Source organism: Dasypus novemcinctus, chromosome 18, assembly GCF_030445035.2.
Source record: "Dasypus novemcinctus isolate mDasNov1 chromosome 18, mDasNov1.1.hap2, whole genome shotgun sequence".
Lineage (NCBI taxonomy): Eukaryota > Metazoa > Chordata > Mammalia > Cingulata > Dasypodidae > Dasypus > Dasypus novemcinctus.
Window position 1 is genome coordinate 23316577 of NC_080690.1, and position 23888 is coordinate 23340464.

A 23888-nucleotide genomic window follows, 5' to 3' on the forward strand; every position below is an offset into this window, starting at 1 on the left:
AACTGGAGTGGGGAAGGGTAGCCAGGCTGGGGCAATTGTCAGGGCAAAATCTCAGAGGTGTGGCAGAGCTTAGGATGTTGAGACATATTGCCACGTTTCCTGAGGCTGGAGCACAGGTTTCAAGGGATCTCATGGGCATAAGGCCAGGGGTGGGAGTTGACCTGACCTTTAGTTTCTTGCTGAGCTGGAATTGGACCCTGATTCCCTTCCCAGCCTAGGCTTCTTCCCCTCATCAGAGTTTTCCCTGGCTTTAAGCCAAAAACAGGGGGGGGACCCCTCTGGGGAGGGCCAGGCTGGGCATATTAGGGTGTCAAAGACACTGCCCAGGGGACCCAGCTCAATGAGGTGGCTGCCCTCTTGGCTCTTTCTGCACCCACAAATTCCACTTTCTGCTCACATAAGTCTCTGGGGAGTAACAGGACACTCGGCTCTGCTGGGAACAAAGTGTTCATAGGGTCTTGGCTGGGCCCTGGGGACCCCCAGACCCACTCTGCCACACTGTCTCAACTTCAGCCCAGCATCTGTGCCCCGTCTACCTTCAGCCACCATCTCCATCCCTGGAGAGGGGGAACCCAGACCGCCTCCACCCTATGGACCGGCGCCAAGGTTTATGAGCTAGCACAGAAGCCTCTGAGGGCTACATGGGTGGAAAAAGTTACCAGTTCCAAATCAGCCAGCCTTTGGGTGAGCTCATCCCCTTCCCAATATAGCGCAGTCCCCTCCCCCACCCGCCGGCCACTGGCCAATGGGGTAAATCACAAGGGAGCTGGGGATGGGGTGGGGGTGGCGTGTGAGGGCTCTGGGGAGGCCCTCATTTGGGGTCACACTGTTCCTGTCAAACATAAAAGAACTTCACCATCACTTTTAAAGGCTACAAGGACGTATGTACAGGAATCTCTCTGTCCACTACCCTGAGGAAGGCCAAGCCAGTGGTGTCCAGTTTCCCTCTCACACACACCAGCACCATGCCATGACCATTTTTGTGCAAACCCCTTGCGCTCTTGCCTGATCTTCTTTCTAGGAGATAAACTCTGACAGGTGTTGGGTGGGAGGGCAGGCCTCACTGTGCAGCTGAGGAGTTCCAGACCCTTCCCCAAGCTGGAGGTGCCAGGCCAGAGACCAGTCCAGGGCCACAGGGTCCGGGGAGTAGGGAGGGCTGTTGTCTGCTGGCCCCTCCTGCCTGCTCGAGGTGGGCCACCCCTCCCCCCACCGTCCACCTGCTCTCACCCTCCTGGACTCAGGCCAGGGTGCCTGAAGACAGGGGAGAAGGCCATGTCTCCCCATATATACAGCCCCCACCCCAGGCACAGGCAGAGGGACTAGCCTCAGGGCAGGGCCCCCACCATCCATCCGATTCACACCTTGCCAAGCTTTCTCCTGGTGTCTACTAGAATGCTTCCATGGACCACCAGCTCACTCTTTTCTAAGCTGCTGACAGGCCCTTGGGGAGCAGGTAGGGCGTGAGTTTTTATCAAATAAATAAATATTCAACAGAATCACCTGCTCACTAAGGGGAAGTTTTGGAGTCAGACACTAGAGTTTGAAACACAGCTCTGCATTTATTAGTTTTATATGAACTTGGGCATGTTATTTTACCTCTCTGGACTCAGTTTCTTCATCTGTAAAGTGGGTTAATGCCTCAGAAGGTTGTGTGAGGATTAAATGAGGTGATACATGTAAAGTGTTCAGACAGCACCTGGTTCAGTGCATATGCTCACAAAATGTGACCTAGTTCATTCTTACAGAGTCCCTGCTGTACTCAGCTAGATAGACTCACTGGGTGGAGGGTGGCTGAAGCCCTGGTGGAACGGGGTAGGAGAGAAGAGCTTGAACAGTGGGCAGAGCCAGTTGCACCTGGCCTTGCATACCATGAAAGAATTAGGACATTTTTTCTAGCTCCTTGAAAGCAGTTAGGGGGTAGGGGGTGTCATTGAAAGCTTTTTGTTTTAAATAAAACATTTTCAAATGTACACGAAAGTAGAGCAAATAGTTTAATGAACCCTCTTATCCTATCCATCAAATTCATCAGTCATCAAGACTTTGCCACACTTGCTTTAACTTTATTCATCTCTGGTTTAAAATCCTTCAGTGGTAAGAACCCTGTGATGATTTGAGAAAATAACCATTCTTTTAGAGGGGCTTACTGGAGGATAATGGTGGAAATGACATGAAATCTGGGGTTGGCTTTAAATGATTCAGCCACCACCATTCCTCCCCACCTCTCATGCCCCACTTCCACCCCCACCCCCAAAAAAGGGCAGTTGAGGCAATTGTGGCTGGTGTTTGGAAGAAAGTGAAACTGGGCACACATGGACACATGCTTCCTCAGGACAGCAGGAGAGGAGGCAGGGAGACCAGTGAGGAGACAGATTAAGTCATCCAGGCGAGAGGCATCAAGCCTGGCTCATACAGCTGGGGTCTGGAGAAAAGGGTCGGACTCTAGGGATACTTAGGAGAAAGTCTTGACAGGGTATGGGTTTCTTTTTCTTTATTCTTTTTAGGTGCCAAGGATGGAGCCTGAAACTAGGACCTTGTATACAAGAAGCCAGTGCTCAACCACTGAGCCACATCAGCTTCCCTGAGTTGTTTTTTTTTTTCATTTGTTTTGCTTGTTTTTTTTTTTTCAGGAGCCACCAGGAACAGAACCCAGTACCTCCCATGTGGGAGGTGGGCGCTCAATCACTTGAACCACATCCACTCCTAAGGTCTTATATATGCAATATTACCCATATTCATATTTCACATGAAGTGTTTTTGTTTTTGTGTGTGTGTGTGAGGTACTGGGACTGGGATTGAACCCAGGACCATGTATGTGGGAAGCTGGTACCCAACCACTGAGCCACATCAGCTCCCATGGATTTCTGACTTGAATGATGGAGGGGATGGTCTTTGTGACACACAGGATCAGAGAAAGGCTGGGGAACAGGCTTCCCACTGGGCTAAGTCTCAGGGACGTTTAATGAGTTGGAGAGGTAGGGTCTCAAGGGCTGGACTGAGAAGCTTCCGGCTCATCCAGCAAGCCATGAGTCTTGTGACCTCAGCCATGGCCATGGTGGGGTCTATGCAGAAACTGACCCAGGCCAAGTTTCATCAGGGAAGTAATGTGGAGGACAAGGTCCAGTGGGACGGCCTGTCTCTGCCCCAGTCTGGCAGATGGAGCCATCTAGAGGCTTCTTCACTCACCTGCCTGGTGTCTGGGCTGGCTCCTCCATGGCCTGGCTCTTCATGTGGCTTGGGCTTCCTCACATCATGGTGGCCTCAAGATAGCTAGACTTCTACCAAGAGCAAGTGTTGTTCCATGGAAGAAATGCATCCCTCTCCTGACTTAGTCTTGCAAGTTACACAGGGTCACTTCTGCTGTGTTCTATGGATTATAAGCAAGTCCTTAAGGCCTTCCCAGGTTCAAGAAGAGGAAGAATAGACCCCACTGCTTGATGGGAGGAGTGTCAAAGAATATGTGGTCATCTTTAAAACCACCACAAGCAGCAAAGGGTGGAGGGTTCCAGGCTTCATCTGGGGGCTAGCCTGACTCCTAGAAGAGGTAACTTCAGCTTGTGGGGGAAAAGAAGACCTCTTTCTCTCTTTGCTCCTTCTGCCCTAACATTTTAAATGTGTGTGACGAGTGCCTGCTGTGTGCCAGGACTGGATGATCGCTGGAGACTGTGAGGAGAATCAGACCAGGTCCCCGGTGCTGCCAAGAGGGCAGACAGACAGATAGGAGCTATCTGAAGACATGGATGGAGGCATGTTACAGGAACCAGAGGAGGCAGTCAGCCCTCCTGGAGAGACAGCGAAGTCTTCCCAGGGGAAGAGATGCTTCTGTGGAGTCAGCCAGGAAGAGGTTGCGGCAGTCGGTGCTCCAGCTGGAAAGAACAGCAAAGTCAGAGGCCTGGTACGTTTCAAGAACAGGAAGCGCCCTCTGACTAAAGTGCTCACACACCTGGGGAGGAGGCAGGGAGGCCAGTCCAAAAGAGTCTGGGCTTCCTCCTCAAGGGGCCATGGAAGGGTTCTGAGCAGAGAAGTGACATGGTCGGATATGAGTCTGACCAAGATCATTCTAACCACTGAGTGCTGCAGGGAGTTGGCTGGAGGGGGGCAGCTGTTGTTTGGAGGTGGGGCTGGAATAAAAGTGGCCTGGGCCATTCTTGGGGTTGGCGTGGGGTGGGCAGGAGGGACTAGACCTTAGAGCTTTTAGGAATGTGGCTGTGGGAATGGCTGCAGGGAATGGGGGTGGCAGTCCAGTCAGGGGTGGGAGACAGTGCATAGACGGGAACACCCACACCGAGGGAGGCTGAGAGAGGCTGGCCAAGGTGGCGGCCAACCCCCACCACCTACAGCCCACTGCCTGGCTCTGGGCTGGGGACACCAGCTGCCCCTTCCTGACCAGGCAAGGCTGAGGACCACAGGAAAGGGTTCCTCCCTCATTCCACCCTTGTCCCCAGTCCCAAGCATGTCCAGGGTCAGATAAGTCTGTGGGGTGTACCAGCTCTAACCCCAGGGAGACCTGCACGGCCTGGGAGTGGGCCTCAGGGACATATCTTCCCAGGAACAACCTTTCTTTCTCTAGCCAGGTGCAGCTGAGGCCAGTGTGGCACAATGGCGACATCTAGAGGTGGCCTTGGCCTCAAGCTGCTACCACTCAGGTTCAAAGGGGCCCTTTGCTTGAGACCCCACATCTACAGAACCCCTAAGCAAGGGGCCTGGACTGGTGCCATGCCAGGGCTCCCCACTGGTGTTCCCAGCATGCCATCTCCAGGATTTGGTGATCAGGCCACCAGGAAGAGCGCTGAAGAGGCCCAGCTCCTCAACTTGCCTTCCAAAGCCTAGTGCAGGGTCAGCAAAGCCCCTGGGACCTTACGTGAACCCATGGAGTACTATCCCTTCCCACAGCCAAGGAGCAGGCTCTGACAATGTTCCCTGTTCCCCCACCCACTGCCTTGTTCTGGAGGAACCACCTCCTCACCTCCATACTGTCTCACACCCAGTGAAAATACAGACTGGCCTTCACCTTTCCTGTAATTATCCTTAATTGTTCATGTCCATTCACCTACCCCATGATCTTTCCTGGCATTGGGCACACCTTACCCCCTCTCCCCACTTCCCTTCCTTTCCATGCCCCACTCTTTGTTTTCCTTCCAGGCCTCTGACCTCCTTCTCTTGCTGGCTTCTCCCTTAATTGTGGGCAACTGTTTTAGTTTCCCAGCTGCTACTAGAAATACCATACAATGTGCTGGCTTAATAACAGGAATTTAGGGAAGTGGACGTGACTCAAGCAGTTGGGTGCCCACTTAACACATGGGAGGTACCAGGTTTGGTTCCTGGTGTGATTGCATAATGAGGAGACACAATGAGGAAACACAGTGAAAGATGCAACAAGCAGGGAGCGGAGATGGCTCCTTCCCCTCATGGGAGGTCCCACATTCAGTTCCCTGTGTCTCCGAAAATAAGAAGATGAGCAGACACAGAGAACATACAATGAACAGACACAGTAAGTGCAAACAACAAGGAGAGAAATACATAAATAAAAATAAATCTTAAAAAAAAAAAAATAACAGGAATTTATTGGCTCATAGTTACAGAAGCTAGAAGGCTTGGTTCCTCCCAGAGTTGGTAATCTTCTGGTTGGCTGGCATTCTTTGGGGTTCCTTGGCTTTTTCATCACATGACAATGCACACAGCAGCATCTTACACTTTATCCTCTGTTCTGTTGACTTGCAGCTTCTGGCTTCTTCCCGAGGCTTCTTTTTCTGGCTCCAAGTTCCTGTGCTTAAGGATATCGGCCATATAGGATTAAGGCCTGCCTCATTCAGTTCCGGCACACCTTAACTAATAACATCTTCAAAGGTCCTATTTACAAATGTGTTCACACCCACAGGACCAGGGACTAGACCTGAACATGCCTTTTGTGGGGAACACGAGTCAACCCCAACAGGATCCATTTAGCCATTTGTCCCAGTTTTTTTTTTTTTTTTAACTTTATTTTAACTTCATAAAGTAATAGACAAAAGGCAGCTTACCAAATTACAGAAGCATTATTTTAAAACATTCTTTCCAGGCACATTTATCTTACTTAATCCTAAAAACAAACTCAATTGTTTCTCCAGTGTTCAGAAGTATAAATAAATGAGCACAGATTGGTTGAAATGACATGACCAAGGTCTCCTTGTTAATGAAAAAGTGAAGAAAAAGAATGCATAAAACTAGTCAGCCAAAGGGGTGCTGATGCAAAATACCAGAAATTGGTCGGTTTTTATAATGGGTATTTATTTGGGGTAGAAGCTTACAGTTACCAGGCCCTAAAGAGTCCAACTCAAGGTACCATAAGAAGTACTTTCTCACCAGAGTCTGTTGTCATGTGTTGATACAAGATGGCAGGTGATGTCTGCGAGGGTTCAGTCTTCCTCCTCCTCTCAAGACTCTGTGGTCTAGGGAAGCAGACGCCCTACCACATGGGAGGTCCGCGGTTCAAACCCTGGGCCTCCTTGACCCGTGTGGAGCTGGCCCACGTGTAGTGCTGATGCGCGCAAGGAGTGCCTGCCACACAGGGGTGTCCCCTGCGCAGGGGAGCCCCACGCGCAAGGAGTGCACCCCATAAGGAGAGCCACCCAGCACGAAAGAAAGTGCAGCCTGCCCCAAAATGGCACCGCACACACAGAGAGATGACACAACAAAAAGAAACACAGATTCCCATGCTGCTGATAAGGATAGAAGCGGTCACAGAAGAACACACAGCGAATGGGGGGAAGGGGGGATAAATAAATAAAAAATAAATCTTAAAAAAAAAAAAAAGACTCTGTGGTCCAGCTTCTTCCAATCTCAGCCACAGGCTGGGACAAGTCTAGTTTCTCTCCCAGCTCAGCTGCTTTGCGCACTCCACAAAGCCAGCTGTAAACTGTCAGGCGAACAGTTCCTCTCTCTTCCCAGGGCTTCTGCCATGTTTAATGGAGCCTTCTCTCTTTCCTCACTATCTGCTTCTCTGTGAGCTTATTTCCTAGAATTCAGGATCAAAACTCCAACTAATTCCTCTGCCTTGTTTTCTCTGAGTCCCCACCCACCAGGGGGGCAGGGACTCAATGTCCTACAATGTGGCCCAGTCAAAGCCTCAATCATGATTTAATCCAGTAAGAGTGAAACCTCTGAATCCAATACAATCTATTGTACCCAGAGGAAAAGACCAATTTATAAACATAATTCAATATCTATTTTTAGAATTCATAAATAATACCAAACTGCTACCATCCCATATTCTTTTGACCTTCAGCATTGATATAGTACCTTCTTTGCCTTTGCTACAAAAATATTGCTGTTAATTACAGTCTATAAGTTACATTAGTTGCATTTTTCTTGTTATCACCATATTCTAAACACCTTGTAATAAAGGAACATTCTTGTGTTTATATTATTAACCACCACCCTCATCTACCACTAAAATCACTGTTATACAGTGCCTAAATTATCCTCTCTCTTTCAATTAACACTAACTCCCTAGACTACCCCTTTCAACAATCACATTTACAAATCAGCAGTGTTAGTTATACTCATTATAATGGGCTACCATCAACTCTACCCACTTCCACATATTTGAAATCAATATTATTAAACATGCTACATACATTCAGTATCTGCTCCCCCTTCTCAACCCACATTGTCTCCTACTAACCTAATTCCGTAAGTTTACTCATTATATTAAGTTCGTATCAGTGAGACTATATATTTGTCTTTTTGTGTCTGGCTTATTTCACTCAACATAATATCCTCAGGGTTCATCCATGTTGTCATGTTTCCTCAGTTCATTTCTTCTTTTAGCTGAATAGTATCCCATCGTATGCGTATATTACATCTTGTCTATTCATTCGGTTGATGAGCAGGACACTTAGTTTGTTTCCATCTTTCAGCATGGAATGTCTTTCGGAACGTCTTCCCATTCTTCCCCATTCATTTTCCAATCAGGGCAAGGAAAGGGGTCTGGCTGAGGCAAGGGCTAGATATGGCAGGCCCCGCCCTCCAGGAGCTACTGTCTAGGTGGGGGGTGACTAACAAGGATCAAGACCCAACATCACCTAGTAGAAACATGGGAGGGAAAGTGAAGGGATTGAGGTAGGACCTCCGGCGCCGTCCCCCACCTTGAATCTATCTGATGAGGAACAAGCCATGTCCACAGCCCTTTCTGAGGCCACTGCCTGGCCTGGCTCACTTCCTGGAGTTGACACAAGAAGTTCTGTCCTTGAAGGTCCCCTGAGGGGCTCCTCCTTGAACACCTAGCCACATTCAGCCAGTTCCCCCCACCCTTCAATTCTCACCCCTCCCTTCAAACCACAGCAGGAGCACTGTCCCCAGACTGGCTGGACAGAAGCTGCTCCTATACCTTCTTCCCTGTACTGGCCTTTCCTCGTTCCTGTTGTGTCCACTGTCTTGGGCCTCTCAGGCCCTAGATGGATGGAACTACCACCTGAGAGCACCATATGCCTGGCCTTGGGGCACGCATGGCTTGTGCAAGGTGGACTGGACAGAACATCAAGTGGAGATTTTCCAGAATCCTGAAAAGGCAGGAAGAGTTAAGATCTGAAACAGAACAGATTTTGGAGAGTGCCTCCACAGAGGGTTTTTCCAGGGAGTCAAGTAAAGTAACCAATGGAACAAAGACACTCTGATCCACAAAAGTCCAATCAAGTTTTACCAAACTAGAAGGAGCTGCTTGGACTCTGCCACCCATGGTTCAGAGAAGTCACCAGACTGGGAACCATTTAAGGGCTTTTGGTAGCATCAAGTAAAATGGAAACAAAAGCTCTAGACATGAAAGGAAGAGAATAAATATAATTTGCCCCCTCTGGCTAAAGAGCCTAACCTGCTCAATATTTTAGATTTAATTCCCTATTTCTCCCTATTTTTACCATTTTCTAAGAGGATGGGACACTGGAACATATAACAAGTATATCTAGCTTGATTCATAACAGCCAAAGTAATATCAAGAGTTAATATAACTCTACTCTTAGTAATGAAAAAAAACCCAAAAACACAAGGTTTTATAGTTTCTTTTCAACACCACCTCCTTCTCAGCCCCTTCCCCTACCCCAACCCTGGGGAAAAAACTGTGCAATAACCTATTTTTTAGACATTATCCCCTTTTGAAAGCTCAGTGTAAGGACAAATACATAAGCTCTGGATGTATTTCAAATCCCTGTCCTACTGTGGTGTCTTGGGCAAGTTCTTCAACCTCTGGGCCCCAGTTACATCACAATAAAATGGGGTTGTGTGTATGTATGTGTGTGATCTCCTCCTTTTATCCTTATCAGACCCCAAAGACTCCCTTTTCTACCTTTCCCTTCCCAAAATCTGCTCCTCCTCAAAGACCCAGTTTAATCAAACCACTTAGAGAGCTGATGCAGTACCTCTAATTCATGTTCAAGTGTTAATGACTTAATATTTGTATTTACATTTTAAGAAGTACCCATTAGAGTAGACCTTACAACTGATGGATATACAACACTAGCTAATGGAAGTGGAATAGAGTCTGTGTGATTAACAGCTACCAAAAATTTGCAGAGTACCAAACTTCTACCGAATGGACTCTTGAAAATGTTAAACCCTTCCATGGCCAGATAAAGGTGGTAAAACAAATATTGGCCTAATCTAATCTAAAGTTTACCCCAAGCCCTAAAAAAATTAATATCCAAACCAAAAGAAACCAAATATCATTTTACCTCTTTTATTTACAAGTTTAATTTAAATATCTAAAATGGTTAGAAAATCAGTGTCAAAAAAACACTGATATACAGCTTAAAATACCAATGCCAATAATTATTAAAGAGCTAATAGTTTTCCCAAGTAGATAGATACTTGATGAGAAATATTTTCCAGGGGGCTAGTTAAAAGGCAGGTGCCCAAGGTGTAAGGGATAGAACCTCAGCCTACTCAGAAGCTGGTTACATGGTGGACAAAATGTGTTTTCCACTCGGGTGATGTAAACGTTAGCTTGCATCACGAGCGGTACCACCAGTCTTTATACCACAGATGCAAGGCTACACCAGGGCTTTCTCTGGCACGAGAAAGAGCCATATTCAGAGATAGACAAACCACTTCAAGATGAAACTAGGATGGCTTAGTTCCAGGCCACTCTGATTTAACCTCGGAAGTTAATATTTCCCAAAAGTTCAGGAAGACAGACTACCAAAGGCTGACAGACAGAAGAGTCAGTTTTCTATTCCATACAATGAATTATACTGATCTTTAATTCAAGTTGGAGCTGTTTATATTTCACTTATTTGTGTCTAAACAAAACTTTACCCAATGTGCCCAATAATAGAGGTCTTTTAGGCCAATGGTATGTATGGGAAAAATACGTTTACATTTAACATATATCAAAGTTTATATTTTCATTATTATAAATTAGCTTTAATGTTACAAATAACATCTCAGAAAGCTGAATCTAAATAACTTTTCTAGCATATTAATTTGAATTTACACCACCATCTTCTTTATCCATTTTGACTAATTCCCCAACTCAGTAGAGCTATAAATTTATATTTAAAACAGTATATAAATTATGCCAGTATCACCAAAGTTTCTTAACTACAATGACACAAATGTGCAATTTTAAGCACCAAAGCATATTTTCTTCAAAGTTACATTCAAAATTTTAAACTTTCAATCTCATTTTGGTTCACTTTTAAGGTCTCAATATTGAAATCTCTCCACACAAGGAATGATAAATGCTTTGGAATATCTGACAAGTGCAACCAACCCCCTCTTCAAATCCCAGTGTCCTCAAGCAGTAGCCCATATGCCTGGGTCTGGCCAACAGCAGCAGAATTGTGGCCAGAGAGACATGCTGGGGTTTAATCAAAAGGAGGCATTCATGGAAAGAGCTGTCAGAGTTCACAGTGGGCAAAGGCAGACAATAAACCAGGCTTTCTTCTCTCTCAATATACTTACTAGAATGCAGGAAAATCTATTAAGCTGAGAAGTAACAGAGGCACGACTGGACAAAGAGGTGTCCCACAAATAATGAATCAGATACTGTTATGACCTATGCTAAGCTCAAAAGTAAGATTCAGACACTCTGTAATCCCAGTAAAGTCTCCAAAGATATTCCAGGTTTTAGGGTATAAAGAAAAAAAGGATGTTGGACAAGTGGGGGTCCTCAATTCTAGGAAAAAACCTTCATGCTGGCTGACTGGAAATGATTCACATTTTATTTTTGAGTTAAGATCAAGGAGATCAGAAGGAATACTACTGATTTCAGGATAAAAGAACCAAGGCTTAAGCATCCAAAAGAGAATTTCTTAGCTGAAGCCATATCACTAAACAGCTGCTTGGAAAATGCACAGGTAAACATCCCCAAGCTGGAAGTATCCCAACATTTGATTGTCAGCTGAGACACAGACAAAAATAAGGAAGCACAATAATTACCTGCTTTCTTTTCAGTGGATGGTGTGAAGGCATGAGGAGAGGGATCAATTAATGTAGCTCAACCACACTAGAGTTCTGTCCAACTTTGTGGAGGAAAATAAAATTGTCAGTTTCTTGGGATGTTTGTGTCTCCATTTAGGGACACATTTCCTCTTGTTTAAATGCCACAGCAAGTTGTAAGATAAAATTTATCCCCCAAAATATCTACATGGTTTCAAGTAATTGTGCAGTCTGTGCAGCCCACGGAAACCATTACAGGCTCTGTTTTATTTTTTTGCCCTGATTACTATACTAAATATGGTTTAACTCCTAAGACAGTAGCTATGGCAATTTACCCACAGCCTGGGGTAAATGCTCCATCTGAGACCCCTCATTCCTCTCTCCCACCTACTGCCTCTCAGAATGCAGACAGAAGGGCTCAGTCTCTTCAAGTCCTTTTAAGTTTTCATCTTTACAAATTCAGGCTGAATCTTAAGTCTACAATCCACCGAGTAAGTCTGTCCTGCCAAAATGCCAGTCACAAAAAAAGGACAATAAAACAAAAAGAACAACAAAATAATAAACATCTGTCACAACTACCACGTGATCACATTTTCTCCTACCCCACAACCATAGGAAGAGAGAACATGTGAAAGATTCTTTCAAGACAATATTGCTCAGTTAGCAGCAGCAAGATGGGGGTGGGAGTGAGCACAGCCAGGAGAAAGATCGTGTTAGGCAGAACTAACAGAAGAGTGTTTGAGAAGTATATTCAGAAAGGTTAAGTGCTAAGAATAAACCTCCAGAAGCTAAAACCAAGAGGAAAATTTACTTAAGTAGACAGGGTTAGGAATTAAGGTTTAGACTCTCTCACCCTCAGCTGAAAGCCAAGAAAAATTATTCCAAAAGTGTTTACAGAAGGCAAACAGGTCTGTTTGAAAGTTTTAGGATTCAATTTTAAAATAAACGAAAACAGTACTGGAATGCAGAATTATAAAATGTTTTCACAAATGTAATCACCAAAAAAGTTAGATTATTGCATAGAAAAGTGTCCTGTAGTATGCTTTGTAAACCCAAGGACTTAGTAATAAAAAAACAACAACAAACCAACAAATAAAACCTCCCTTCATAGCCTAAACGTCCATGATTGTCAAGTTCAGAATTCTCAAGTTTGTACATTTTGCAGCCAAGACCTCAGAAGGTCCTAAAGTTCTTTATTCTTAGAATCATGATTAAATTTACCCTTTGAAGGCTCAGACTAACAGTTTAACAGTGTCTTTATAAAAGGACTTGGACTGCATGACCCCAGGCCAATTCTACAGTCTCTATGCTCTGCCCTCTCTGCATAGAGTTGACCAAAACACTGGCAAGACCGTGAAATCTTTGCTATTGTTTTTAAACCTAGGCTCAGTTGTTTTCCTCAGGTTAATCTATTATTAAGCTTTATATCTCTCTGCCTTTTAACAGTAAGGTATGAATAGGCAGTTTAAGAGTAAGTGAAAATGTTTTAGAAGAACACGTAAGTGAGTCTTGGCAATAAGATGGAAGATTAATTCCCCTTGTGACAGGCATCAATTGAGTCTGAGTTAAAATACACCACAGTGACAGTGATGTCATCCCTGTACATCCTTGCCAAGTCTTCTGGCAATGTCAACATCGCTGTCAGCCGCTCAGGCTCCATTTCCCCGTATTCGTTGCTCCCAATGGCATGTCTGATGAGATGCGTGGCCACATTTTGGTTGGCAGTGTGGAGCCCCTTGGCTTTCCTCTGCAGCAGCAGGCTCTGCATGAGCCCCAGGTTGGCGGGTCTCTGGGCCAAGTCTGGCTTGTGCCGACCTGCCTTGGCCAGGTGTTCTACCACCAGCCTCACCACATCTTCATTACCCAGCAAATCCCACAGGCCATCTGAGGCCAACACAAGGAACTTATCCTGGGGCCTTAGTCTGTGATATGTGACCTCAGGCTTGGCAGTGAGGTAAGGTGGAGTGTAGTAGTGTGGGGGGGTGAACTGATAAATGTTGAGGGCCTCGGTGTTGAAGCCCCGCTCCAAGATGCTGCGCTGCAGCTCTTTACTCCACTTCAGCTGTACATCCCCAAAGGCTCTGCAGGGCATAAGAACGCCCAGCAGCCTGTCATCCACAATGATTGTCCTGTCCTCTGACTCTGGGTGCTCCCTCTTTAACCGTGCCAGCTCAGCCTGGTTCCAGGCATTGTGGTCACAGGTGAGGGGCAGACAAGACCACATACCATTGTCCTCTTGGACACCAAGGATGGCCCGGCAGTCCCCAGCATTTGCCACATGCAAGTGAACGCCATCAACATGAGCCAGGCAAGCTGTGGCTCCAGAGAAAGCAACCTGAAGTGAAAGGTTCCTGGTCACCTCATCTTCTAGGGCAGCTTGGATTTCTAGTGAGATGTCAGAATCTAGTCTCTGGAAGGAGTATGTTAATGCTTCCTCAATGCTCAGTCCCATTTCCATGTGCTGGTCAAGGAGCTCCTGCCAGTAGACACGGAGATGGTCGTGGTGCACTGATGTGACATCCTTGTAGATACTACTTCCTGGGTGCTTGTGCCACTGCAGAATGGGCAGCAGGGGCTTCATGCTTTCCATTGCTCCCTCCATCCGCTCCAGAGTCTGGTGGGACATCAGTGACACTGCCACATAGTAGAAGAGCCTCTCGCTCACTGCTTGTGCACATGCATGGCCACCATGTCCATCGAAGATGCCGAACATAAGCCCACTGGTCTGCATACAGGAGGCTACACCTCGCCGGTCCTCCACTGGGGAGTTGGCAGCCAGCTGGTTGCTCTCAAACCGTAACACTGAATTTGGGACTCTGCTGTTGAGGTCAAGAATCTTGTGGGCTGATTCTCCAGCCCGCAGGATTTCATTCACCTGCTCAGGGCTAAGCTGCAAGTGGAAATCATCTTCCTCCATTGACGTGTGTCTGTAGGCTTTCTGCAGAACAAAGCTGCCACATGGGGAACTGTTTTTCAGGGTGGCTGATGCCTTGAAAGGCTTCCATTTTGATTTATTCCTATTTGAGACACACCTTGCGTATAAACGCCTGCTGCCTTGTACAGTAAAGTTGTTCCTTGAAAAATTTAGGATCCGGTAGGACATAGCACTTGACATTCTGAAACTATGCCAGCAAACGTGTTTCTTCAGCAAAACAGGACTTTAAAAAAAAAAACCTGAAAATTAAAAAATTAAGGAAGTTTTCAATTTGTTAAAAAAAATACTTAATTTACTAATATCCTGAATGATAGTGATCTTAAACTATTTAAAAGATTTGATTAAACTCAAAACAAGTCCTCCTACCCTCATCTCCCATGATAACTCGTAAACACATTCAAGAAAATTAGATAAACCGGGTTGTTTTATTTCTCTACTGCTACAAGAGCCACTGAGTGCTTCCCAACAGAACTCACTCATTCCTCTCAGTTGACCCAACAGCTCCCCTTTTACTCTCCTTTCCAAATCCTTTCCCTTGCTGGAGCATAGTTGTCTAGCTCTGATACATGCACTCTCCCTAGCAAATTCTAAGTGTTTATATATTTAAATATTTGGTTCCCCACCAGTCTAGAATTCAGGAACCCGGCACATAGTAGGTCTCCAAACACTGACTAAACGTTGCATTTTCAGAGGCCCAATAACAATACACTAAGTGTGACACTAGCTGTTTAGTGTAAAACACACTGCTTCACTTGTCCAAGTTTCAGCTGTTCAGTGGTGGGGCGGGAATAAGACTAGTCTCATATGGTTTTGTGAGGATTTAGTGAAACACGACCCTTCTGCAAAAAATAATTCGAAAAGGTAACTATTATTTTTATCATTATGTATATAACCCTCCAGTCATTCGGTTACATATTTTTACATTGTTGAAACCAGAGCCACAGATATCCCGTTAAGGGCATTTTTCCATACTACAGCTAATGGGATGTGTACTATCCCATTTCAGCAGAAACATTACAATTTACGTAAGCATTCTCCATTACTGGGGATTTAGAGGTCATTTCCAATAGTTCGTTACTTATAAAACACCAGACTATGGCCATGGACAGCAATCTTTTCCCTATTTGGGTTTTATCTTATTTCCCAAAGGAGGAAACAGTAAGTCAAAGTTTGTGGACACATACTGCCAAACGGATTTCCAAAAGGTTCACAGTGCCTCCACAGGGTCATGAGGGAGCCAGGTTCCCAGCACCGCACCAGTCTCTGGTGGTGGTTCTTCTTAGAAAGAAAGAAAAAAATACTGCCCTATTAAACTAGCTTTTCTCGGACGATCCGGAGTTTCGTTTATGAATCCTGCCCTCCCCAAGTTTGCCTGTTCGGGTCTCGAGAGCTCGCAGCGCTGAGGGAAACCCTCCGCGCCCTCAGCTCACCCGGCGGAACTTAGGGCAGGAGGGGTCGGCAGAGCACGCCTGGCCCTTCCGGTCCCTAAGCAGTGCCAGACGCACGGCCGTCGCCGTAGCAGCCCGACAGAACCTCGCGTCCCGGAAAAAAAAACAGGTCCCAAGTTCAAGTCTCTGAACACAGCCTAATAGATAACAAATAGCGCGGGCTCCGCGGTCCAGGGAGCCGGGTCTCTCAAACTCCGGCGCGGCCGCGTCCCAGCTGGGTGCTCCCTGCAGACCCGCTTCTCCGAGCCTCAGCTTCCCCACCGGTAAAGTGGGGAGCCCAGTCGGGACGCCGAGCTCCCGGGGGGTGCTCGAAGGGCTGCGGCAGCTAGTGCGGGTGTCGGGTTCGGAGCCGAGCGCCCTTGGCGGCTCCGCGGGCCCACGTGGCGCGTGCGCGAGAGTGGGGGGACAGTGGTCGTGGGCCCAGCCCGCCCCTCCCGGCCGCGAGCCCGCCCCCTCACCTCACCTCACCTCACCTCAGTTCATCTCACCTCACCTCCGCTCTCCGCCCCATGACCTGAGCCGGTGCCCCCGGCCGGGGACGGCCAGGAGCTGGCGAGGCGCAGCTGGGGAGGAGGCGACGGGATCCCGCGCTCTTCCCCTTCCCTACGTCCGACCGGCGCCCTCCTCTCACCAGCTCGCGCCACAGAGGACGGGTCCTGCCCTTCGGCTCCGCGCCTGCGTACAGCTACCGCCGCCGCCGCCACCGAAGGCTCGTCTCAGAGTAGCGGCCGCTTTTCGCGACCCGGCTCGAGAAGGAAGCGTCCTCCCGCCAGCTCTGATTGGTCTATCTGCGGAGGCTGGTTCTTGACGGACAGCGGTACTGACCAATGGCTGAGGAGGACGGGAGGGCAGGCGAAAGGTCGTCCTAGCGTGGGCCAGGCCCCGCCCTCTGACTCTGACGACCGGTAGGGTGAGCGCCGGACTACCGGATCAGGCAATCGCTTGACTGACGACCCACACCATGTGACCCACCCGCCCCTACACACCCCGAACCGAGCGGCCTTTCCAATTGCTAATACTCCCCTCACTGGGCTTTCTCACTTCGCCCCAGGTCTCCTTCTTCATTTATGTGCTAACCAATTCAGGCTCCCCGCATAAGCGCCATGCCCTTATATCCAATTACCTGACCGCCTCCTTTGTGGCCCTATGGGCGCCCCAAACAAAATTTGCCCCCCCCCCCAAATCATCTTTCTGCCAAATCTGCTCTTTCTCTCTTCTAGAGTCTCAAGCCAGAACCCTGGGGGTTCTCTTGATGCCTCTCTCTCGCTCACCTCTCTCTCCCGTCATTCATCTAAGCCTGTCAGTCCTACCTCCCAAATCTCTCTCCAACTTGTCCATTTGCCTCCAGCTCCTCTGCATATTATTTCAAGCCTTTCGCTTAGTCTCCCATCTCCAAATGACTTAGCTCCGGCTGCCTTTCCTCTACAGAGCAGCCAGAGTGACCCTCCTAAAACTCAGATAAGATCCCCTGCTCCAAAGTCTTCACTGGCTCCCCACCACCATTGGACCTTGAGCGGACAATTTCACTGGCCTGGCCACTGACAATTACCCCATCAAGGTTAGTTGTTGGTAGGCTGAAAAAGGAAGAGAGCCAGGATATCAGATATTGCCCCCATCCCTCTGTCCTGAACATTGTGGGATTCTAGTTGTCACTTGCTTCCTTATAAATTATTTTAGCAGAACTCTTCTAACTCTGGGAAGTCAAATAGAGTCCTTTCATGGGAGCAGAGTAAGAAAGAAGAAAAAGCAACCCACTTTGGACTTACAAATGTGGTCTTCTGGAAGGCAGACACACCGGCTTATCCGAGGAGCCTGGCCAGCCCACCTGGTCCCAAGGACATGCCTGTCATAAAACAAACAAACGAAAAAACAGGGTAGGTTGGGGGGGCGGAGGGGATACACCACATGTGAGATAGAGACTATAGTTAGTAGTAATACTTTTTTTTTTTTTTTAGGTACTGGGGCCTGGGGATTGATCCCGGGACCTCAAATGTGGGAAGCTGGTGCTCAACCACTGAGCACATCAGCTCCCCTGAGTTGTTTTTTTTCCATTTGTTTTGCTTGTTTGTTTTTGTTTTTTTCTAGTAGGCATGGGAACTGAACTGGGACCTCCCACCTGGGAAGCAGGCACTCAACTGCTTGAACTACATCACTCCCCAGTAGTAATACTCTGATGATGCTTTTTCTTTTTCTTTTTTTTTTTTTTTTTGCTGGCAGGAAATTTATTGAGAAGCTCTCCCAACAGAGGGGGTCTGAAGATTAGACTTCAGCCCTCCCACCAGCATGGTGGGGGTCTGAAGAGAGACTTCAGCCTGCTCATGGAAGGTGCAGATGTGAATTTATACAGTACATCAATAGGCAGGAAAATGTTAGCTCGGGGGGAAGGGATTAGACTCTGAGTCTAGCCTCTGGTTTAAAGTGAATTCTTGTGCTTGACTTGTGTGGTATTGGGCTAGGAGGTAGGATATTCTTGGAATGAAGCAATTTGGAAGGGATGGTTCCTTATCTGCTCCACTCCCACTGTGATAAGGCTTATCCTTGGGGGGAAATATGCTGTTTTCCACAAATAAGCATCTTAATCAATCGGAATGGAGTCACAGCTTTATGACCTCTTAATCATTGCAAACCTTGTAAACTGGAAACTCTAATAACAATCCTAACTCTTTGAGTATATATATGATGAAGGACCTAAGTAATGGTAATTAGGGCAGAACGGAAGGGTGAGGGGGTTCGAGATGTTGACTCAGTCTGGCTCCTTCCTGCTGTCAAGGGGCAGTGAAGGGTTTCCTTCCGTCCTGTCCAGGGTGTTCTCATTTCTGGTCTGGAAGAGGTTGGTATTGGCGTTCATGTAGCAAAAAGATGCCGTTCACATATTCCTGAGTTGTTGATTGTATGATTCGACCTATGAATTGGACAAGAAGCCCGCTGAGATGTGGTGTCCGGTGCTGGATGGGCATTCAGCAGCGGCAGGGCGGAAACTCCTCACCAGAGCAGTCTCAACGTAGTCCCAGGCCCAGGTTTTTGGCACCAAATGTTAGAGAAACGGTGCCCACTGGGACACAGAAACTGAATAAGTGCAGGCAGGGAATTTATTGAGAAGCTTTCCCAATGGAGGGCATCTGAAGATTAGACTTCAGCCCCTGATGATGTTTTTTCATAACTTTTAACAAATGTTTCACAACACTGCAAGGTATTTGTGGTGGGGTGATGTGTGGGAGCCCGGTATGAGGATATGCATGTTTGTTTTGTAAGTTCATGACTTTTACTATACACTTATTGTTTATGTATGTTCATATGTGAATGATATACTTCAATAAATTGATTTTAAAATGAAAAAAAAAAAGGAAAGAACAACAAAAAAATTCCTAATTATTTGTTCATTCTTAACCCTGGGTTATAAGAGGAGATTGGGAGAGGGAGTCTGGGAGCACCCCAGGACTGTGCCCTCTGTGTAGTTTTGACAACACCGTGGCCGAGGCTGACAAGGAGGCTGGCAAGGGGCGTTGTCAGGGAGTGCTCTCGCCCTAGAGGCAGAGCAAGACGCCAGATTCTCAGTGCCCGGCCTGTGCCACCCTCCAGTACACCCTGGATGTCCACTGGCTCCTCCGTGCCACTCCTACCCCGGGAAGCTCCAGCCCGAGCGCCGAGTGTGCCTCTTCTGGGCACGAGGGCAACTTGGCGTGGGGCAAGGGGGCCGTGAACACCAGGGGCTATGCGGGGGGCAGTGCCCCGGGCCCCAGACTGCAGGGACCTCACCTGGGCCTGAGGAGAGGCCCTTCACCTAGCCAGCCGCAGAGCCCGAGGCGGAAAAAGCCAATCGGGGCCTCTTAGGCTTTTTGTTCCACGGACTCCTCTGCCAGTCAGGTGAAAACCATGGACCCCTTACTAAGGCCACACAATACTGTGTATAAAAATTTAATAAATATATCACACCCGACCAACATGTCCCCACAAGAATAATGTTGTTTTTAGTTTCCACTCAAACTCACGGACCCCTCGTTAAGAACTCCTGGCCTAAGTTATCGGCCAGGACAGAATGTCCAGTGGGGAGAAAAACCCAGATTACAGCCAAAAAGAGAGGGCATTTTGATGATTGATATGAGTCAAAGTGGGCTCTTTTCTTCCACTGCATCTTTAAAGCTGATTCCTGAGATACCCCGGTTTCAAAGAGTTTCTTTGGTAGTGCAAGCAAAGGAGGTCAGTCGCCTTACATGGTCCAAAAACTGCCTCCCCGATTTGCAGAATTTCTAATATTTTATAACATCAGAGTGCTAATGAGTAAATGGGGTGGTGTTTGCATAGGTTCTTTCATTACTTAACATTACGGGGCTGAAAGAGGTCAGGGGTGGGCACCCACCAGGGATGAGTACACGGAAGTTACAACCACACCATTATCTAATCAAGGCATGGGGGGGGCAAGTACCCAAAACAAAGATCAGCTACAGGGTTTTTCATATGGATATCAAACAGAAAGATGGGGTGGTCACCATTTCAACAGAAATGCCCACGTACAAAGGTTAAGTCCATCTGGAGTGAACATTGCAATAGCTGGTAGAAGTGGCCATACACAAGGGTAAGATCTGCCTGGAGTGATCATTACATTGGCAGGTTTTTAGTCATAAATGGCCACATACAAAGGGTGAAGTCAGTCTAGTCACTTTCAGGCATTTCAAATATTAACTTTTTGGCTAATTTAAAAAGCATCTGTATAATATAATCGTTAATTCTTAACCCTAGGTTACAGGATGATATATTTATGTATTTCTTCCTCCCCTCCCTCTCCCCGTTGCGTGCAGAGGAAAGTTTTGGACACATGCCAGAGGTTAATAAGGCTTATCTCTGGCACGAAGCTCTGAAGGAGCTTGCACATTCTTTACTTTTCCATTTACTTATTTACTTCTTTTTCTTTATTAACATGCAGCATGTATTTAGCGCTCAGATCCAGTAGTGGCCTTCCTACGTATGTATACTCAGAAGGGGGAGGCACAGCACGACCCCCTGACCCTTGGCTAGAGAGACTGTCGGGAAGGGGGGCGGGGCAGAGAACTATTGCAGATTATTGATAGGGAAATCAGGGAAGTCTCCTCTCAAGATAACCTTTGGAAAGAGATCTGACAAATCAAGCAGTATCAAGCAGTGAGCACTCTGTGATGAGAAAATAGCTGGGGCAAAGGTCCTGGGCTTGTGGGCTGAGGGAAGGGCTCTGATTTTATGGCCAGGGCTTTTTTTTTAACCATTAAGTTTATTTTGAAACAATGTAAAACACATGAAGCATAAAGGAAAACATTAAAATTAATTTAATATTTATATTTGTATATATGTATATGCACATATAGGTTATATTGGGTATACAACGTTGTAATCTACTTTTCAGAATAATAGAAGAGAGTAAATATTTTAAGCATTTTTCATAATGTCTAATATTCTTTTACAAAATAATTTAATAGTTGCAAATAATCCATTGCACAGATGAACCGTAACATATTTACCTATTCTCTTATTGTCAGGCATTGGGAATATTTAGTGTTATTTTTTTAAAACTTGCAATGGACACTCATCTATATTTCTTATGATTTCTTTGGGATAATTCCTAGAAATGGAATTACCATGTAATTGATTATATCAGTTGTTCTTCCTGATGTTATGGCAGTGTTTCTTTAAAAAAATTTTTTTTTTTACTTTTAAAGAAGCTTTAGATTATATAAATGTTACATAAAAAATATAGGGGCAGGAAGCAGATTTGGCTCAACTGATTAGAGCGTCTGCCTACCATATAGGAGGTCCAGGGTTCAAACCCAGGACCTCCTGACCTGTGTGGTGAGTTGGCCCTCATGTAGTGCTGATGTGCACAAGGAGTGCCGTGCCACACAGGGGTGTCCCCCACATAGGGGAGCCCCACATGCAAGGAGTGTGCCCTGCAAAGAGAGCTACCCCACATTAAAAAAAAGTACAGCCTGCCCAGGAGTGGCACCGCACACACAGAGAGCGGACGCAGCAAGATGACGCAACAAAAAGTGACACAGATTCCTGGTGCCGCTGACAAGAATGCAAGTGGACACAGAAGAACACAGTGAATGGACACAGAGAGCAGACAACGGCGGGGGGAGGGGTGGGCTGGGCGGGGAAGGAGAGAGAAATAAAATAAATAAATCTTTAAAAAAATATGTATATATAGGGGATTCTCATATGTCCCACCTCCTTCCCCTCCCACACTTTCCCACATTGACAACATCCTTCATTAGGGTGGTACATTTGTTACAATTGATGAACATATATTAAAGCATTGCTACTAACGGTGGACTATAGTTTATGTTATAATTTACATTCTATCCTGCACAATTTTTATAGGTTATGACAAAATATGTAATGGCCTGTATCCATCATTGCAATGTCATGCAGGACAATTCGAATGTCCCGAAAATGCTTCCATATTACATCTATTCTTCCCTCTCCCTCCCCTCAGAACCTCTGGGGGCCACTGACTTCATATCAATGATAAAATTTCTTCCATTGCTAGAATAATAATAAGTCTATAATAGAATAACAACAAATCTATTTTAGTCCATTGTTCATTCCCCAATCCTGGGATTTGGGGATGGAGATGCTCACTCTATTTCTAATTGAGAGAGGCTTAGGTTCCATGGGGCAGATGGATGGAACTATCCTGCTTGCATTTGCAGACACTCTCTGTTCTTGGGATGGGTGTTGTCCATCATCATCTCCTTGTTAGTTGTCCTGGGTGAGTCCAGTGAATGGAGAGTAGGTATCGCAACTCTGCTGAGGTTCAAGGCCAACTGGCATATGAACGGATCGAAGATTTAAGTCTCTGGGACAAATATTTAACAAGTCTAGTGCTAATTGTAGGTTCAATGAAAGGGCAGAAAAGCCATGTGTAGAGAACCTATACATGAGTCTAACTCTGTTACAATGGGGAGCATAAACTCCAAAGTTAGGCCCACTGACAAGGTGCTGAATTCCTGAGCTTTCCTCCCCTGCTTATAGAGTGTGGATGTATCTAGAGCCCTCAGGAGCTCTGCAGTTTGAGATGGTGAGGGCTTTTGAGAGGGCATCTCACCCATGCTTTTCGAAAGTGTGCTTGGTGGAACATGATCTGACCAAACGTTTTGAGAGAAAAAGGCCACATCTCTAACATCCACCCCTGGAAGACTCCAGATGCACAAACACTTAGTCAAGACTCTAAATAATCCTGCAGTAAATGGAATTCTTTCAACTTCAGCTTAGCAATTCCAAACATTTCACCATGAACTTCCTTTTTGCTGTAAAATCTTGTCACATCTGGCAGAACCCGCACACTTTGTGAGATGCTCATTTACCATTCTCTGAAGAGGAAAGTAGGTCTGGAGACCTGAACTGACACTGCCACCCCCCCCCCCCCAGGTTCCCTAGAATCCCACTTCAAGCTTGTACCTGAGCTCGGTCCAGGCCCTGCTCTCTGGACCCCAGCCATGCTTTCTTCTGGAGACGTCATATCTACTTTGAATAGCTGGAGAGTCCAGTTTGGGCATCTCCAAGGCCAGCGGGAGAGCTTATATACTCTCCTCCAGGGAAGACAGATAAGCTGTCCCCATGCTGCGTTTGCTTTTAGTCATCTTTAGGTAAAGGCTATAGTTTAAGTAGGAACTTTTGCCAACTTCTTTTTCTTTGGTGGGAAATGTAGGGCTAGTGTGTTTAAAAAACACTCATGCTACAGAATGGGAGAAAATAGTTGCAAAACACATATCCAATAAGAGCTTAATATCCAGACTATATAGAAATCCTGCAACTCAACAACAACAACCGCAACAAAAAATCCAAACAGCCCAATTTAAAAATGAGCAAAGAACTTGAATAGACATTTCTTCAAAGAAGATATACAAACAGCCAATAAGCATATGAAAGCACGCCCAGCATCATCAGTCATTAGGGAAATGCAAACCAAAACCACAATGAGATACCTTGTCACACTCATTAGAGTGGCTTTTTTTTTTTTTTTTTTAAATAACTGAAAATAAGGCAAGGAAGAGAAATCGGAACTCTTTTACGTTGTTGCTTGGAAGGTGAACTGGTGCAGCCACTGGGGAAAGCAGTTTGGTGAT

At 46.3% G+C, this 23888-nt stretch overlaps 1 protein-coding gene and 1 long non-coding RNA gene across 5 annotated transcripts; one reads left to right on the plus strand and one right to left on the minus strand.

The window, feature by feature from the left end:
* Window positions 1-5534: 5534 nt before the first annotated feature.
* Window positions 5535-17107, minus strand: PDP2 (pyruvate dehydrogenase phosphatase catalytic subunit 2). 4 transcript variants are annotated; one of them, XM_058279888.2, is made up of 2 exons: window positions 16424-17107; window positions 5535-14583 (listed from the first exon to the last, which is right to left on the minus strand). In XM_058279888.2, the coding sequence occupies exon 2, from the start codon at window positions 14522-14524 to the stop codon at window positions 12938-12940; it is 1587 nt and encodes a 528-aa protein (XP_058135871.1). In that variant the 5' UTR covers window positions 14525-14583; window positions 16424-17107; the 3' UTR covers window positions 5535-12937. The 4 variants fall into 4 exon arrangements, with proteins under 4 accessions (XP_058135871.1, XP_058135870.1, XP_058135869.1 ...); XM_058279887.2 differs by having other exon boundaries at window positions 16266-16618; XM_058279886.2 differs by having other exon boundaries at window positions 16286-16558.
* Window positions 16467-17654, plus strand: LOC131274317 (uncharacterized). Its single transcript, XR_009181540.2, has 2 exons — window positions 16467-17350; window positions 17470-17654. It is a non-coding gene; the product is annotated as an uncharacterized lncRNA (long non-coding RNA).
* Window positions 17655-23888: the final 6234 nt, after the last annotated feature.